The following is a 20,026-nucleotide window of genomic DNA, read 5'->3' on the forward strand; positions in this document are numbered from 1 at the left end:
TAAGAACAACAATAAGAAAGAAGTAAGCTAGAACCTTTAATATGCTCGTGAAGAACAGAAAGCTATGCAGGGACACTGAGCTAGCTCTGACACTGCTAATTCAAACCAGACATAGCTCTGACATGACTGTGTTTCCCAAGGGACTCCCTTTCATGGCACTTTACTATGCTAAATACTTTTGTTATTGTTGTTTAAAGGCAGCTGAGAAACATGAAATGTGATACCGCTTCGCTTTTTCTCTGCTTTTTCTCACAACTTTCTCACAATTTCCATAACGTTGCAGTTTTGATGACAGATTCTAACACTACAGCGGACTCAATTTCTTGTAGTTCAATAAAGACACGGTTTTATCAAATTTAACACCGTTGAGCGAACACTGAATCTTGCAGCCTTTGAGACAAGTGGACAGAATGTTATAAAACTTGACATTTTCAATGGAAAAGGAACAACCATCAGACTCAAGTTATTCATAAGGCTATTAGGAGAAAGAGGAAGATCAAGCTGGGCTGAGAAAAAAAAAATAAATCCTTCCATTCTTTTTACTGTGGTTTCAAAATTCCATGGAACTTTGTGGAAATGCAGCATCCCAAACATTTAAGGTTTTCCTAAGGTGATTCAGAGATGACCATAATGAGGAACAACTTTGGGGAAGAAGTCCAGTATTAGACATTTCTTAATTACATGTATTATTTCTTACTAGATTTTTCCAGAAAATAGCTTTCCTTAAAAACTTGGAGAAGAGAAAGAAGGATCTAGAAAAATATGATTCTCCAAGATAATTTATTATCTTGTTAAGAATTTTATGTGTGTATATATATAAAATATATATACACACACACATATATATCTTAAAAATAGAATGTCATCAAACAAAAGTAAATTTGCTGGTCAGCCAGAAGTATTTCCTGGCCTGGAAGGGCAGGGAGAAGGGATATATAATAATAATAATATAGTTACAATTAACTGTTTCATTAAAAATCCCCAAACAAAACACTAAAGAATGCAGGTAATTGTGAACTGGCTCATCACTGAAGTAAGTTTATGGGACTACCTGCAGCAAAACAGTTGTTTCAAAAATACATATTTAACATCACCTCACCCAGAAGTGCAATATAGGTATAATTAAAACTATTATTAACGTAGTACTTTCTGTTCTCAATTCATACAGAGGAGCTCCATCTGCACAGAGAAAGAAATCGGTAAGAAACTGTCTTATAACAGATTTTTAATAAACAGAAAATAAATTGCTTACTTCTTGGTATCTAGCAACTCCACCATTAACTGCTGCATCAATGACCCCATTCAGACACATCGTGAGAGGGTTAATATTTTGCATCTGTCGAGTTTGACACTGACTAATCAGTGTTCTCAGCTGCTGGTTCTTATTTTCTAAGACTTCAATAGCATTCTCAAGGGGACTCATTTCCACCTGAAAGAGGAGTGAGGAACATTGCAAACATACTTAATCTTCAGTTGAAAGATGAAATACATTAAAGGTAATTTTTGGTTTCTTAAAAGAAGACTTATTCTATGTTCTAGAGTATTGGGGCAGAAAAAGTTCTTCTCACCTGGGCTACACTCTCTGAGTGTATGCTCTGAGCACAGAGAGAATTAACTTCATCATTTAATCAAGGACCAAAATACACAACCCTCCCTTCTCTTGTAGATTCATTATCTGACCTTGCGAGATATTCAGCCCATGCTGCAAAACACTCACACGCTTCAGCCTGTGGTGGAACCGTTGGAATTCAGGGCCAAACTGCCCTTGGCAACTTCACCTAAATTGGGTCTGAGGTCAGGAAGAGCTTCACCATGCTTAAGGACACAGAGCAGAGGCTAAGTATGGGCGGGGTAGTTCCCCCACCAAAAGTGAAGTCAACAACTAGACATTATGGATGAGGAGTTTGAATGTAAACTTTGAGCTAAGATGCTAATCAAGTTATAGTCAAGGGCAGTCAGTGCCTGTGCTTTCTGGAGGATGATGAAGCTTTTCTCACAGGTAGCACAAACTGCAGGAAAAGCGAAAAGCTAAGTGATGGGAAGAGTACAGGCCTGCAGTTGCCATAATTTACCAAAATATACAAGCACAAACCTGAGTCAGGATCTAGTACGTACCCAGGAAAAATTTCAGTTAACTTTTGGAAATGGTGAGTGGAATGGTAACATGATAGTAAACTGAGGATCTTCATATTAGGGCTTATATTAACCTAGTAAAGACTCAGTAGGATTTAACTAACGAAATTTCTTATGTGACAAACAATTTTTTGATTTTTACTAAATTCCATTTTTGTTTTTCTACAGAATATGAGGATGGTGAATGAATGACATTCTGTTGCTATTATAAAAGAAAAACACAATAGAGTTTCAGAGAAAATCAGTTGTACAATTGTATCCCTATATTTAATGTGACTACTGTAAGACTGGCGTTGACAGGAAGGAAAATAGTTACAGATATTATGCTCCTGGGCTCAACAATTGACCAATTATTTAGAGATCTTTATATGAGGAGCACTCTTCCAAATACATCTGAAATGTATTTAAAGGATTTTTCTAAGGAATATAACAACAAGGAAGGAGAAAAAATTACAATGTGTCAGTAACAGATTGCTCCGTTAGACCCTATTCCTACAGGTTCTGTGTAGGCACGCTTTCCTGCCCATGCTGAGATCTGGGAACTTCAACAGGGCTCTGTGCAGACACAGAGATATACCCACACGGCGTTCATTATAGTACAGGAACTTGGAGAATGTTTATTTTTCAACAATACCAAAAGATATGTTAAACTATAAATATTCTAAGTATTAAACGTTACAACATGCTGAGTTTTAAGAAAGTAATTTGCTGACATTAAATGTTGCCTTTGGCTGCCCATTATTGTTCTCAACTTTTTTCCTCAACTGTTTAAATGACTTATAAGTGTGGTTCTTAATAATACTTTTCAAGGTAAAGGAAACCAGACAACTCAAAATACTTTGTAAAGAATTTTGTTGTAACCAGCTTGAAAACTTGCTCAAAGAAATTAGATATGGGTAATAAATCTTAAAGTAGTTAATCAACCAACATATGAATAAGGAAGAAAACCAACCCATGATATGCATTACAACCAGTCTCATACTCACTACTTCACGTTTTTCCACTTCAAACCAACGAGATATTCCAGGTAAACTCTGTACCAAGATCAGTGTGGTTCTCTCCACCCACAGACTCTACAATAAAAAAAAACCAATTTATTTCCCAAATTTACTTCTATATTTTTCTTAATTATTCCCCGTTTTCTTTATTAATACCTTCATTTAAGTAACAGTATACATTAAAAAAAAAATATTCAAATTTCTACTGAAATGTCTATCCCAGAAGCTCACTTTCCTCCCTACTTTCTAGTACCTACTACTAAGCAGTAATTTCTGCTGATCCGTCACTCTTAAACATGGTATTATTCTATATTATATGTTATTCCCTAATCTCCAAAAGTCACTCATGACTGAACTAGCATTTTAATATTTACTTTCTGAGATAACATCTGAGAAGAGGGAGAGTTCAGAAGCAGAACAACTTACAGAGCACACAGAGCGACCAGCTCTCCTCTGTGAAGTCCTATCTGAGATTCCACAATGCGTGGCTGATAGGATACTCAAATGTACTACTGTTAAACACTTTGCACAAGAGGTTTGTAAAACGACAAATCAACACACAGGATAGCACTTACACAAAATATATATATGCTCTACAATTAAAATAAAGCCCTAAGCTTTAATTAGAGGACAACAGTGACTTGATTTAGTTAATATATTACCCTTATGGTTCTCTCCTCTATATTTATAACAGAATTATTATGGGATAATTCTCTTTGAGTGTCTGAATACCAGAATATATTCTGCAACAGGATGTAAGTGTTTCTAGTAGGTCAGAATTAAAATTACATCAGAAGAATGTAAGATGAATTTTCAGTGTGACATTTTTATTAGGAGGAACAGAAGTAATTTACATATTAGGGAAGGAACTACTGCTCTTCCCTGAGACAGTCTCTAAGTCTAGAGGTAGTTTTCAGTCTTGGTGTCACAGGAACAGAACATTATGCTGTAGTTTAGTCAAAACTGTCTCTCCCTTGCTCTAGGGAGAGATAACTTTTGGCAATCCCGTCCATACCCCAGATTACCTACTTAACAATGTTTTCCCATCTGCCTCATAAACTTCTCTGGAGGCTGCTCTGCTGTCTCCAGTTCTGCCTTCTGTGTATCACTGATGCAAGAAGAAATGGGTACTTTTTTTCTCCTATTCCCATACACAACAAGACCTTCCCATCTCCTATATATTTTTCATATTATTTTAATTAAAATGAGAATTGACATAGTCAAACCTCTATTTGAATAACACAACTGTAGACGATGTTTCAATAACACAACTATTGTTGATGTTACAAATAAATCCACAGGTCCAGTAGCTTGGGAAAGGGCATGGTACTTTACCTTGAATTCATTTTCCTTGTCCTTGGTCCCTTTGTGAAATGGCCTGTCATACCGGAATCGCCAGATGTGATTTACTTTGTAAAAGCTCTTGATGTTATTGGGAATGCCGTCTCTCTGCAGGACTTCCTGGTTTTCTGGAATTGGTGTCACTGCATAAATCTGCAAATCTACATGTAAAGAGTTAAGGCTATCCCACTTTGTTACATTAGCAAAGCATATTGACTCCTGAAGCATGACAGAAGAAAAGGTCTTTAAAAAGTTTATATCATGAAATGCTTCTAGACTATTGATGGCTTGGGAAAGGAACCTGAGAGATTTTTTGACGGTCTGGGATTCCTTTGTACTGTTTTGTTGAAAATTTCGTATTTATTTTTGAAACAGAGCTACTTACATGGAATAGCACGTGGAGTAAAGGGATTTAATTAAACATATTCTTACACACAATATGTCGTGCCATACTAACATTATGTTGTATTGTAAGAACTTGAATTACTGTAACTTGAACTGATACACCATTATCACAGCAGTGATAGTTCTACAAGTATTTTTGGCTAAAGTAAGAGACTTAATAACCTGCCAAGGAATTTTTAGATAAAACCAACAATTACACAAAAAAAATTCCAAACATAATAGAGTGACTGGGACAAATTGCAGGGGAATTCTCACCTACCATTTATTTCTGTGGAGGCACACTGTGACTGAAATTGGCTATAGGTGTACCTACATTTTTTAAAGGCATAAAAGACCTAACTGCAGTGTATGGGTTTGTGATTATGTGGATACACTGTGCTTCTGCCTGAAAGATGGTCTCATCTGGCTGATTAGCATGTTGCATAGCAATGGCATGTGGGAACTCATTCAACATTCGCTGCTGGAAGGCCTCCAACCTTTCATAGTCATGTCCTCGGCAAACAAATTCCTTATTCTGAGCAGAATAAGAAAAAAAAACACAAGAGCAAGTTAAGTGAAAATAATTGGGTATGATTCGATAGATCCAAACACATGCTCTTAAATATAGACTTTCCAGGCAATTTTTACATCATTTTAAGAAGGAAAAAAGAAGAAACAGAAGGCAAGAATGAAAATAAGAAATCTAGAAAGACAGGTTACTTAGAAGAAGGAAATTTTACCATATAAAGTATGTTTTATTCAAAAGTCTGGAAAAATCAAATTATTGTACTTAAAAATTTAATAAAAACCTGAAGGGACAAATCGTTCTTATTGGATTAAAGTATGTAACATAACGTATCAGATTGTCTAAAATATGTAACAAAAATACAATGCAACAGACAGTTAAGACAATTAAATGGACTGAAAATCCTTTCCAAGAGGAACTAGGAAACTCTGCTTTGAAGTTACACAGTCCTGAAGAAAATCAATGCATAAGAAAATGGTAGAATGCATTCAATTTGCCTTACCCTCTAAATGCTTATGAATTATCAGCCTGGTAAATTAAAATGAACCAGTTTTTGCACTATGAAGTAAAAGAATACTCCTGGCTCCAACATAATTTCTTTTACCTGGATGCCCACTATGAAGTTGCACCATGATTTTCCTGAGATTATACAACACCAATACAGATACAACACACAACCTACATTAAACATGGGATTCCTGGATTTGGAGTACCCGCTGGAACCAGTCACTGACCGTGGTCGTGCTGCGAACTTCCTGAGCTGTGGACAGCACTTTCTGGTTTGATTCTGCTTGCACACATTTTAAATAAGGAATTAACAATTTTTCTAAAAACACTGTTAAATGAATTTGCTGTAAAAATCTATATTAGAAAATTCTGAATATTCATTACTAATGTGTTCCTCTTGAAGCAGGTCTAGATAGAAACAGTTGTTGTCTTTATAGTATCTTAACCACAGAGACAGGAAGCACTGAATTCTGAGACCCTGGATGTTCATGGGAATTGCTACAAGAAATCAACTGCAATTGTGCAGTTGTGCAACTACAAATTAAAATTTGAAAGCTTTATTCTGTAGTGTTATTCCTTATTCCTTCTATAGCAAACACAACCAGGCTGTTTAAAAGAGTTACAAAGTGCTTTGCCATAAAAAAATTACATCAAATGTAGTAAGTTTTGAGGTGTTCCTTGTTGGTGCTGCAAGCATAAATCTGTGCTTTGTACATTTAATTTGGAAAATCCATAAACACTTCTTGGGCAGAAGCATAAACAGTGAAAGACCTACAGGTCTGAAAGTACTGCACAACTGTGCAACTTCCTTCAGTACTTTTACTTCATCAGTTGATGTATTTTTAGTAACCTAAACATTAAATTCTTTCTAATTAACATTTTCAAATTGGTTTATACAGATATTATATTCAGATGACTACTAGGAATTATCAGAAACTATGTGCCCATTAGACTCTTTTTGTGCACTGCTTTTAAAGGGGAAAGTTTCATCCTATATTTACCATTTGGAATTTGTCATTTTTCCCACCACAAAGGCAAAGAGAAGTGCATGACAGCATGAATTCCAGAATTACTCCATTCTCTTTATTTTCAGTTCACTTACTCTCAAGAAGAATGGGAACTTTTTCCCATAAAATCCAACTCTGAAAAATTCTGGCTCCAAACGCTGTTGATCCATAATTTTATCATACAAAGATGCTTCCATCATCTGGGTGAGATCGATAAGAAATGCAATTAATCATCTTTGAAAACATATTTTTACCTTAAGCTATCACAAAAGGGAGGGTCTTTCAGCCCACTGCTCTGGAGTACTGGAATTGCAGTGCGCCTCTGAGCAACAATAAGGACACCTAGAACTGCCCGAATGCATGAGATTAAATAATTATACCTCTAAATGACCTGAAAGTTTCCAAGAATTAAAAAAAAAAAAGCTTTTAAATATGAAGTACATACATTAAAGGGGTAAAATATTAGATTAATGACAACATGCCTAGTTCCTTAATGAAAAATTGAAGTAATAGAAACAAAGTTTGAAACATATGACCCAGTAATCTGCTAATCATCCAAGCACATGGCAGTAATGTGGTCAGTTTAGTCAGCAAAGTCCAATTTCCATATTCAAAAGAGTTGTGTCCAACTCATACCCCATTCCAATGAGTTAAGTGTCTAATGTGAGTTCCTTTAAAAAATGTCACAATAGCAATTAAACATAATTTTTGATCCTGCTTTTACTTCACTCAAAACACGGATACAAAGTGATCTTAATGTCAAAGTCCCCATTTTCTGATGGTATTTCAGCAAAGCATTCTCTGTCCATAAGTTTTTAATCTTGTGAAAAAAACCCAGTATTAGCCCTATTTTAGGTAATGCAGACAGCTGTTTAATGTGCATATGATATCAAGAGCTGCCTAGTTATCTTGCTGTGAGAAATTCCCACACCTCCATTTTTGGATTAACGTAGGTGGCACAGATATAGTAGAAGGATATTTCCTAATTCAAACACAAAATACATTAAAGACAATTAATTAAACATGCCTGAATGAATTATTTTATTCACATGTTGATAGTCAGTTTGGTTTTGCTTATAGGATTCTGCCATTTGGATATCCAAATATATATAGAATAAGCAGATCACAGGGACTACTGCCACATAGCTCTGTGTTAAGAATTTTGCATAATAGTGTTAAGCAGCTCTGGATTAAGTACATTTCACTCAGTCCTAGCAGCAAGCATCCTACACATACAGAAAATTTAGAAAGGATGCTGCAATATAAAATTGAATCCATCAGAAGCAGACAAGAAAAGGGAAGACTGAATAATCTTTAAAATACAGTATTGGAAAGAATGAAGAAAGAAACAATGCTTAGAGTTCTAGGCAAAATGAGAGAGAAAGCAGGAAGACTGTGTCAGGAAAGGTTCATTTTGGCTATATGATACTAAACAGATCATATTTTTAAGTGGTAAATAAAAAAATTGCAAAAGTGTACGGTGCTTGTTGCAAGCTGCTTTCTCGCAATTACAACTGCAAAGATACATTGCTGCACCTAGCAGAGGACTGCATAGAGCACGCTCCTTGGACAGGAAACCACTAATTTTTTCTGCATAAGCTTGCACAGTAAAGGGGTGCTGCACAGGTACAATCATTGCAAGATCATTTATTTCCCCATTTTTCTTCAAAAAGCTCACATTCCTTTTTTATAATCTTTATTGTAGGAAAAAACCACAAGCTAAAAAATAGTTTGCAAACCAAACCTAAGGACCATTCCATGGCAAATCTAATTGTCTAAGTAATATTTTATAACCCAAACTAAAAAGCTTTTGGACCTCTGTCTGATGAAAAGTGCTCAGGTACATTACCCTCATCTTGCTGAGGTTTCTGTAGTCATAGTAGCTCTCGTACTGTTCTGCAATTTTCCTGCATAAGATAATGCCATTTTCCCAGCACTGCAAGCAAGTAAAAGATGTTCAGTAATTTCAAAGCAACTGTTTGACAATTCATGATTTATTAGTGGTCTGTTCTTTCTATACTAAGTCATACTTCCAGTAACTGAAAGTACTTGAACATATTGCCCACTAGACATACTGATAGCTGCTGAGTAATACTAATGAATTCTTTGAAGGACTGAAAATATAGTGAGAGACTTATTAAATAAATCATTCTTACAGGACTATCACTGCACAAGATAGAAGTCATTGCAAGTGTCATACACATTTCTTTTGATACTACATATGATTCAACACTATGATTTTTAAATTTTAAAATTGTATTCTTAACATAACCTCCTTAATTTCTGTGGATTGGAAAATATCTTATTGTGCCATATAATTTAAACTCTATAAGCTGATTACAGAATTTTCTGAAAAAAAAAAAAAAGATCAACATCAGTTTGATTACATTTACAAAGCTTACATGGATATTCCACTAGCTACACAAAATTGCAATGAATTGCTTGTTTATGAGCAAGATAACTCACACAGGATATATAAAATCTTATATACAGGATAATGAGTCTTGCTTAATTCAGAATCGGCATTCTTAGTGATGACAATAAACTGTGATCCCCAAAACCCATTTGTTTTTAGGGATCCTGCAATTGCTATTCAAAAGACACAACATGATTTAGAAGGTATAAACACAGTCCTTCAAATCCAGACCCCTGAATTTTTTTCCTCACTTGGTCACTAAGTGAATTTCATAAGCTTTATATGGCTCATTTTCACCACCTTTAAAACAGGGAGAAATTATATTATCTTTTATAAAGTGCTTTGACCATTACAAAGCGAACTGCTACACAAGTGCACATTGTTCTCACATGTAAGTGTGGGATTTCTAGGATAGAAACACAGGATTAGAAGAAACCTATTGTGCCACTAAGTAACTGCTTAATCAGGCAATGACAAACATTTCCCCACTATGTGAGAAAAGACTGCAACCCTGGAAGTAATGCCCTAAAATGAATAAACTATCCATTCCAGATCCACTCAGTAAACCAGGACTATTTTACCTTTCCTCTATCAAAGTTTTGAATGATGGTCAGATGGAGACACTCTTTACGTTGCCACTCTGTCTGCATGGGGTAATTGAGGAATTCTCTCAGTGGCCGATCAGACCACTCCAGCAGCTCATCGTACAGCAGGAGTGTGTAGGCAGCCTCTACAAGACAGATTATAGCACGGTACTTATGAACACCAAACAAATGAAACAGCCAAGCAAAGCACACAGAAATGTGAATGCTCCTCATGAGATGCACCTTTTTAATGGGTAACCAATTTATTTCAAGTATAACAGATGGTAGTGCTGATTTTGGACAGAGTTACTATCTATAGCTATAATAAATTCAGCTTACAATTGTCACACACTGTTTAAAGTGGAGTCACTGGGACAGTTTTCCTGGAGTTTCACAAGACAAAGGGGACAGAGAAATTATGAAACAATTTCCTGCTTAGCCCTAGTCCTCCCCACTGCTTAGGAGAAACTCTTAATGGCTCTGCTGCCTGAGCAAGGGAACAAGGGCCAGAGGATGAGGAACAGCAGCAAAGAAAGAGGAAAGAAGGTAGATAGGGCTGTGGACACAGTCCAAAAGAGATCAGGGCTGGGAAGGAAATGGAGAGGCAGATGTATGCTTAATAGACTCCATTCTTTCTGTAATAGAAATAAATCTCTCATAGCTGAGCCTTAACACTCTACCATAACAAATAATTTAGAAGTACGCGCACAAATGTTTTTAAATTTTTATTCTATTTTATTTATTTTTAGGTTTGGAAGGATCAAATCTATTGTTGCTCTCTGGTCAGAGAACTGTGTAGTAACCTTTAGATCATGGGTTGGTAGAAATTATCCGGGAATATAAATATAATAATAATATATAAATAACTACTAACAATTACATTATTATTATATTTCACAATTTATATATTTATATAATATTAATTAGTAACATTAATTAAGTAAGTAATATTACTACTACTACTACTACTACTTTGATTTAAAGAACTCCTCAGAAATGGTACACTCAAACTAATATTAAACTAATTTCCCTGTTGCATGACTTCGGCCAATTGCGAAACATCAGAATTGCTACTGGTTATGACAATTCAATTTGGCTACCTGTGCATATGTCTTACTGCTTTCAAAGTCAATGTTCACAGTCTATTTCTCCACTCACAGGACCACTTTGCATCAGTCAGCACAAAGATGGGCCACGTTCTGGAGACGTACTGCCCTGGAGAAAAAAGTTGCCCACTGGGCTTATTTTATTGCAGGTTTTATTGGTTTGTAAATAAGGCAAAAAATAACTCTAAAGTACTTTTTATGCTAAGGTAAGGTTGCCCCAGACAACCATATCCTACTTCTGCCCTGCCATATGAGTTCCTGTAGGACAGGTGACTTAAACCAAACTGTACAGCATTTTTTCTAACAGTAGCGTTCCTCTTACACGTCCAGCTTAAGAACGCATGGATGAAAAACCATCATTGCAGCAGATGTTTGTGGGAGAGTGTGCTTTGAATCCACATGTTGTAAAATGCCAAGCATCGTGCAAAGTGATGCTGCACTGCAATACATATGTGCAAGGGAGGCAGCTGAAGTTGCACAGACTAATTCTGGCATCACATGGCTTTCAGGCTGCTTGACTGGTAACATCCTTTGTCATAGCTTCAAGCTACAGTTTGGTACTCAAAATATGGAGCACATTTATATACCAATTTTAAAAGTCCATGAAGTTGATAACAAATAATTCAAAATCATAAGGAAACAAAAGATAGCAGAGCAGAAATGCATGTCAGGATAACTCACTATGACCCTTCCTTTCTAACCTGGTATGTCCTTCATTTTAGCAGATTTTTGCCTGCTATACCAGTATTTTTTTACCATAAATGATATAGAAGGTTTCTAAAATAAGAAGGGTCCCTCTACCCAGCATCCTATGTCTGGCAGTGGCCAGCATAACAAATAACATATTGGTACCTTTGGGAGATGTCTGTATCTATTGGCAGTGCACCAAAACAGTAAGGAGAGATAAACAGGGTTGACTCATAATGTAGGAAATTCAATTTATTGAGGAAAGATTCAAACCCCAAAGTATTTCTAAGATGGATACATACAAAGACAATCTGAGTACACTTCTCAGGTGACTGAGGGGACACAAGAAGAACCAGTGCATTTATGTGCTTCAGTCTCAAGAGAGTTATATTTATAGCTCTAACCGAGTGCTTGTTAAAGAAAGATTTGAAGCTATGTTTTATATTAAAACGGACTTTTTTCTTTCTTTCTTTTTTTTTTTTTCTCCCCAGAGGATTATTAGAAACAGTCCTGTAAATCAAACTATGAAAGAAGATAAAAATTATTTTAAGGGCAAGCTGACTTCATCCCCAGAATGAAAACTATGCAGTTAGCGAACTAATTAATGGTGCAACATGTAGGAATGCTGCTGAAGTAGCAAACTTATTTTCTTACTCCCATGTACTTTAGATCAGCTGATTTACAAAAAGTCTGTGTGTTGTCACTGACTGATAAGGCAAGGCAATGGACTACATAAGCCTGTTTTCTAGCGGGAAGACTGTCTCTATCCTAATGCCATGGGTATGAAACAATCCTTCTTTAACACTCTCATGGGGAAAAGAAAAAAAAAATCAGCTGTGGAATCTACGATGGCAAAGAATGCAAAAATCACACATGTTAATAATAAATACACAGGAAATACAACAAAGTACTGGAGATAAATTTTGAGCAAAATACTGTTTAAAATAAGAACTGATGGCAAAACAATTAAAAATTAGATTCGTATGACTGCTGATGGTAAACTGGACACATATTAGCAGCCAATGTGTAAATGGAACTCAACATTGCTTAAAGAGTTATTAAGATCTGTTATGTAAAATCAGGAAATGAATAGTTTGGCACAAAAGCCAGCTGTGGCAAAGATACTGCTTGATAATCAAAACTCTCCTGTGACTCACTACTGCCAGGTCACATGAGGAAATGAAAATCTCTGCTTAATATATCCTGCTATCTAGTCTGCACTTTAAACCCAGGAACTGCAAAGGGACCGTGAAAATTCCAAGCCAAGGAACTTTCCTATGGATAGTAGAAAAGCATAAGGAAATGTACTGTGGCAGTAGTTATGTGTAGCCTGCTTACTAGTGACCCCCAGCCAACTAATCTGCTTTTAAGAAGGAAAAAATTCTGAAGAGATTCTGAACACATGCAGTTGCAATTGCAAACACTGGGGAAAAGACGGAGGTATTACAAGGTCATTTAAATATTTTGGCAACCAAAGATTGTTTAATTTAAAGAGATACTGATTTTATCTTCTCCAGCAATTATTGACGGCATGTAGTTACCCAAATGAAGTGCACTTTAGGCTGTATAAACAACCACCATGCCCATTATCTTCTTATTTGTTAATTTAAAAGATAACAGCCACCCCTGGCACTAAATTTGCATTGAGAAATCCTGGACAATAGTACTGTAATTACAGTATGTGAAGATTCAGAAAGACACCAGCACTGTGCTATACTTGTTACAGGTTTCAGGGTCTCTGTCTCATTGTTAGTAAGTGATGTGGGCCTTCCTTTCTTTTCTGTTTTTAACCTAAAAGTTAGGTTCCAACATGCAGCTTTGTAGAAATACCACACCAAACAGCTAACCAGCAGCATTACAAAAAGGTATAGAGGCTCAGATACTCAGATGTTGCCTGGGTTGGTATGTTCTGCACTGAAGATACAGCTTACAGGTTTGCAAAAGACTGCAAATCATGCACCAGTCCTAAGCATCTTTTTCTAGTTTGTACTCAATTACCTGTGAAGTTTTGTGCTTTCAGATGTAGGTCATACAGCTTATGAATATAGCGAATATACATCTCTTCCTTGTTCAGTTCAGTCTTGTAAAAATTCTGCAATAAAATTGAATTTTGTAATGAAATGCAGTAGTTAATAAATATACGATAGTGGTTACAAACAAAAGACTTCAAACATAATGCTCTAGAAATACATGCATAGATTTGAAAGTTTCACACGTATAAAGTCATTACACAGAACTGCAGTAATACAGTAAGAAATAGTAAATAGAATAGTAGACGAGTCAACATGCTCCTGAATGTTTTTCTATTTAAATTCTCATAGAACATAAGAGGAAGAACCTGATAGAACTGAAATCTGATGGCTCTTTCTTTATAAATACTAATCCATCCAAAAAGTGCACCTATATATCCTTACTTAGGCCATTTAACATCTTCCTGAAAGCTGTATGTTGATTTTAAAATTTTGACAGCACTCTGATTTTGTTCATATTTTAATAAAATATCTACTGCCTGGTATGTCTACTATTCCTTCTGTCATAGCAAAATGCCAGAAGGACTTCGATAGCTTTACAAAGAACTATTCGGTATTATAAACAGCACAATCCTGAATGAAAACCATGATTTCTTCAGCCCTAACTGATGCTGGGAACTGGTAACTGATGCAGAGATATTGCATTGCATGATCGAAATACACAAAGTTGCACTCCAAAGTGATATCCAGGACAAAATTTCTAGAAGTGTCTAAGGATTCCTGGATGTATAACTGCTATTTGTTTTTACATGGGTAAAATATGGAATGCAACATCAAAACTCTTAGTTCGAAACATTCATTATTTATTTGCAATCCCTAAAACAAAGTATGAAAAAGTTATAGGGAGAGGAGCACAACACTATAGCACCGTCGCAAGTATTGCCATACTCACTATGGACATGCAGCTAGAGTCCCCCTCCTAGCCAGACTTGATGTTCAGGATAATCTACTTTAGTTAATACAAATTTATAGGATAGAAGAATCTAGCACTGGTCCTCATTAGCAATTAACAATTTCTGTTGTATTATTCAAATCACTTATTATTTTGAGCTCTGAGTGTTCAAAATTTTTCCCCTATTGTACAGTGTTCTTATTCCGTGCCACTGTTCCTAAACTGAGTTATTATAAAAGAGAAACGTGGGAGGAACACTATGAAAATATCAAAATAAAAACTTTGTAGAGAAAGTATTTTTTAACTGACTTGAGAAAATGACTACATATCAATAGCTCTGCAATGACGTGCCCCCTTTAGGCCATCACCTGCCTTTATAATCCAAAGACTTCTCTTTTCCTCCCACAAGGTGTAGGTCAGGATCAGATGATTCTCTTCAGAAGAGAAAATTAAAAAATACCTGTTTGTATGTTCAAATTCACCTGCCTGAAAAAAGCATAATCTACAATACAGATTTGTGAGCAATAAAGCATAAAAGATTACGACAAAATACAGCACTGAACTGCAGTATGAGATAGAGTCCAGAGGAGGGCAACAAAGATGATTAGGGGACTGGAGCATCTCCCCTGTGAGGAAAGGCTGAGGGAGCTGGGCTTGCTTAGCCTGAAGGAGAGAAGACTGAGAGGGGATCTCATCAACACGTACAAATATCTTAAGCGTGGATGTCACAAGGATGGAGCCAGACTCTTCTCAGTGGTGCCCAGCGACAGGACAAGGGGCAATGGGCACAAACTGAAACATAAGAGGTTTCAGTTGAATGTGAGGAAGAACTTCTTTACTTTGAGGGTGACTCAGCACTGGAACAGGCTGCCCAGGGGGGTTGTGGAGTCTCCTTCTTTGGAGATATTCAAAGCCTGCCTGGATGATGTCTTGTGCAACCTGCTCTGGGTGAACCTGCTTTAGCAGGAGGGTCACATTAGACAATCTCCTGAGGTCCCTTCCAACCTTTGCCATTCTGTGATTCTGTGACTTCTTGTCTCTAACCCCTAAGCACTAAAGGCTCCAGTACTTGTCACAAGTCTAAACTATACAAATCAACTGGTTTTCTCTAAAGCTGAGCTCTGACAATGTCCAGCTGGTCTGTAAGGCAGACCACAGCAAGACAGCCCAGTCACACAGCTCAGGAAACACATCATGCTAATAAAGGTGTTGTGTGATTTTTCAACAAACTATTTCAAGATATAAAATATAACAGATGTAGTCTTCAAAAGGAGACATAACATAATAAAGACTTTTTTTCCTAAGAAAAGACAGCTTGAAAACAACTTTCAATCAGGCTATGTGGACGTGTTCTACTTAAATGGCATGATGTCATATGCCAGCGTAGAGCATCACAGGGAAATGTCCTCTTTCTAAAAAGAAGATACAGTTTAAAATTAATAGAACCTGAAATATCAATTAAATATCAAACCCCAATGAGGACCAGAGATGTCTGAGAAAAACTTCTCACTGAGTTACCAAAAGTTCTTCAATATACTTTCAATGAAATTGTGATGACAGAGTTCTTTCATTAGAAATTCAACTTTCAAATTGGAGTTACGTGATTCTTATACATAGGAACTAACTCCATTAGACACCTCTTAAACCAACTTTTCCAAACAAGCATTACTGATGTGAAACCTACTCCAGATGATCCAGAGGGTGGGGAGAGTAGGAAGAAAGTTCCTACCTTCTTCTTCCATCTAAGTTATCACTGCTGGTGCACAGCCCTTCTGCATATTTCATGATGTGGCATAATTCCAGTTAATTGGATAACTTGGTTAACTTGGACAATTCTATTTTCTGGAGGAACAACATATACCTCTATGGCAAAACAAAGTAAAAATTCTCTTTTCATGCCAACCAGTCTTCTTATCTTTGGAAGTCAAAATATCTTCAAAGTAGTGGTGAGAAATGAAACAGTGCTTCCTCCTCTGAACTTCATATAATTCTAACATTATACATTCCTCTAATTACAACCAATTCATCCATCACATGGGCAAGCAAATGCCTTAAAATTTGTGTGCTACTTCTGTAGTTGAAATTTCCTTTTCAAAATTTAGCATCTGTTGTTTCTCTGGTATGTAAACAGTATTAAAATTTGTCTGACAATTATTAGGATATGAAATCCACCTTAACCTGTACAAGTCACTGAAAATCCCATTAAAAAGCATTATGGTGTTTTGGAGCTTTTAAATATTCGAATTTTCTTTTTGTGCAAATATTGCATGATTTGCTAATAATAGTAATGCATGATTAGATAATAATAATAGCCTTAGTGATAGGACAAAAATAATCCAGGTGCTTTACAGAATTCAGATCATCCCAGATATTCTGACAGAAAGCCAGCTGCTCTATGGCTACGTAGTAAACATCATCCCTATTTAGAGAGCACTATTTTCCTACTGAAGAAATTCTTTATTCTCTTATGTACAACTGCTACTTAGAAGTGATACCAAATTGTTTCACTGACGTCAAAAATGCAGAATTACAAGTCAGCTTATTCTGTTTTCTTCCCTGGCTAAAAATATAGTTTTCCAAAACATTCACCATGAAAATGGAAACTTTCCAAGGTTAACAGAAGTCAAACTTGTCAGTGGAAACTGGCCTAGAACCAAACTGCATCTTGTAAACAAAAATGAGATCTTTTTCATACTATGAATTTGCGCTGTTGGTTTGTTGTAATGATGATAACGTGACAAGAGAAGGGCTTGAGCAGCATTTCTGGCTCTTCTATTGGGAAGAGAACAGATAGTCTGCAGTCTTCAGAAGATATCCCATATTATATATCATAAGAACCAGCTTGCGTCAGTTATTGGGGAAGAAAGGAAACAGGAGAAATCAAGTGTGTTTTATTGGGTTTGGGGAAGGAGGAAAGACTTGTTTGTTTCTATGAACTCAGAGACCAGTTAAACTTGGAAAACACTTTGGTGAAGTTTATCCAGTAGGAACACACTGAAAACCAAATAAAGCAGTATTAGAGATCTCCCAGAGCACAACCATAAAATGTCAAGGAAGACTAACTCCCCACTGCATCAATTTCACCCTGAAAAAAAAAAAAAATCAGTGATCCTAAGTGCAGTATTATTCTGTCAACTTCCACTCAAAGTGCATCAAGAAGCAAGGTACCTCCTATTCAAATGTGTGGCTGTAAACTAGAAAATCCTCAACGGAAATCAAAAAGGGAAAGAAAAAGTATTATACAAACCAAAAGGCTAACAGTGCAGCCAATCTTTTTGCCATCCACTTCTCCCATTTTCATGCAGTCCCTGAAACAGAAAGTAATGTAAGTCAAAAAGGAATGATGTTTATCCTCTTACAGTGAAGCACAGAAAAAGGATATATTTGGCTCAGCAAGCTGACTGAAATGATGCCATTCAAAGGCATTTGGGTGAGCAGCTGACCCAGGTGTGTAAGGGATTTCGTGCCTCCTTTTCTAGGACATGGAATACCTCAATCGTCAAGAAAGCCAATGTTTTTTTCTGGCTCTGTCATTGATTTGCTAGGTGACTGCTGGAGATCATTTGGTTTCTTCACACCTTGTGTTCAAGTCATGCCAGCAGAAGCCAGCGTGGCTGCCAGAACAGGCAGTCCTGCTCCCCTCCTGCTCTCAGGCACCCACTCCCAGTCCTGCTTGCTGCCTGTACAAACCTCCAGAAGAGATTCCAGATTAGGCAGCATCTTTTGCTGGGTTAGTTTCAGCCCACGTCAGTCAGATCACCAAAGTGCAGCACAAACACTTGTGTTGGCACAAGGAAGAGGGTGATGTGAATGAGGGAATGCGCAGGGCTGAGTCTGCTTTCTTCAGAGATAGTGTGCATCTAAATTGGTCATGGAATTACAGCATTAGTTCCTCCTCTGTCAAAAACCAGAATGACACTGACCTCCTCTGTAAAACGCTCCAAGATCCACCAAATTTTCCTCAGCACCACTTTATAATTAGTATCGTTCATTGTTTGGGGAGGCAACAGATCTGATCCCCAAGTCAAAAGTTAAAATGGAACCACACAGAGTTTGATTATCACAAAGGGAAAAACAGTGTCAGTACAACCATACTGGAGTAAAAAAATAGCAGGCAGACATCACCATGCAGTCACTAAAAGAAGTTTAAAGTAATTTTAAAACATTCTTGCATACATGAGCTAAACAATCATCCCAAACACTCTCCTAACCACCAGTGTGCACAATTGTTTTGAAAGATGTTGGATTGAGAGCCCTGGAGGTTGTAATCCAACCAGCCCCTGAAGAGGAATAGCACTGCCAGGCTTCTAGAAATTACGAGTCCAGTTTCTTTGTTGACAAAATAGCTTTCCTTTCAAACTATCAGTGAGGAGAGCAAGTGGAGTACCAGGTCTTACCATCTGTTCCCCATGGAACTGGGAGAAAAAAGGAACACTTAAGCTCTACAAAGTGCTACAGCTGATGGCAATAAGGAGAACTAAGCTAAAATCTGAAGTTTCTACATGGACTTCACAAGTGACTGAGAAAATCCCTCTTAGTCTCCCACTCCTAAAAGGGAGGATATGTCTCTTATTTCCCTCTCCTTTGTTCATGTGGTACAGTCAGATGTGAGCTGCTCACCCAGAGATCATATCTTTGTATACATACTGTGCTGGCTGACGCTACAACTAAGCATGATTGACATAGCGATAAGAATTTTACATATTCTGTAAAACAACTGTCACGTGATTAGCACTGATTAGCTCTGTGTCTTCAGACAGACTTGAGTCACTAACCTACTACCAAAAGTTCCTGTGTTCCTTGATAGCAGAAACTCATGCAAGCCACTGGATTTTCATACCACAGGGAGGCTACTTGGTTGGTTTTCAGCCCGCTTGTCTCATTTTCCTGTTGACTAAGCAGCTGCTGTCAGAGATCCTGAGCATGTACAGTTGATGTGTCCATGTGCAGTCACCATTTGCGCAAGATCACCATATTTGCCTCCTAATATTTTGAAGATGATGACCCTACTCATAAATCGAGGTAATTGCTCACCTGTAGTCCAATAACCTCTCCATGAGGCGAGTCACAGTGGCGATTAATGAAACGCCACTTTCCCTCCATGTTTCCCGCTCAATTTTCTTCAGTAGACTGAAAAAAAAAAAGCCAGAACAATTTCACCATTTATTTTTAACTGTCACTATGACAACCACTCTGCTTTTACCAGTACCTTAATACCTTAGCAACATCTTCGATAGTTAGGTTTTCTTTTACAAACACCCTCCCAAGAAGCACAATTTGCAAACAATGTCTTACCTAGGATAAGGACCAAAAAGTGGAATTCTAGTCCAGGAAGCATTGACAAAACAAATGATTTTTATATTAGCTGCATCAGGTTAAAATATATCAAATACCTAATTTTCAGAATATAGTAAT

General features: G+C 36.8%; 1 protein-coding gene across 1 annotated transcript in view; it reads right to left on the bottom strand.

Annotated features, from left to right (window-relative positions):
• The window catches only part of DOCK4 (dedicator of cytokinesis 4), a 221,258-nt gene that overhangs the window by 17,060 nt on the left and 184,172 nt on the right, over window positions 1-20,026 (bottom strand). The window contains 11 exon segments of the mRNA XM_035890904.1: window positions 1,253-1,429; window positions 3,120-3,206; window positions 4,467-4,633; window positions 5,250-5,391; window positions 6,992-7,096; window positions 8,746-8,832; window positions 9,894-10,042; window positions 13,688-13,781; window positions 17,859-17,919; window positions 19,646-19,741; window positions 19,907-19,933. Coding sequence (XP_035746797.1) covers window positions 1,253-1,429; window positions 3,120-3,206; window positions 4,467-4,633; window positions 5,250-5,391; window positions 6,992-7,096; window positions 8,746-8,832; window positions 9,894-10,042; window positions 13,688-13,781; window positions 17,859-17,919; window positions 19,646-19,741; window positions 19,907-19,933 — 1,192 coding nt within the window.

The sequence above is a fragment of the Egretta garzetta genome, unplaced genomic scaffold, assembly GCF_000687185.1.
Source record: "Egretta garzetta isolate BGI_Z169 unplaced genomic scaffold, ASM68718v1 scaffold503, whole genome shotgun sequence".
NCBI lineage: Eukaryota > Metazoa > Chordata > Aves > Pelecaniformes > Ardeidae > Egretta > Egretta garzetta.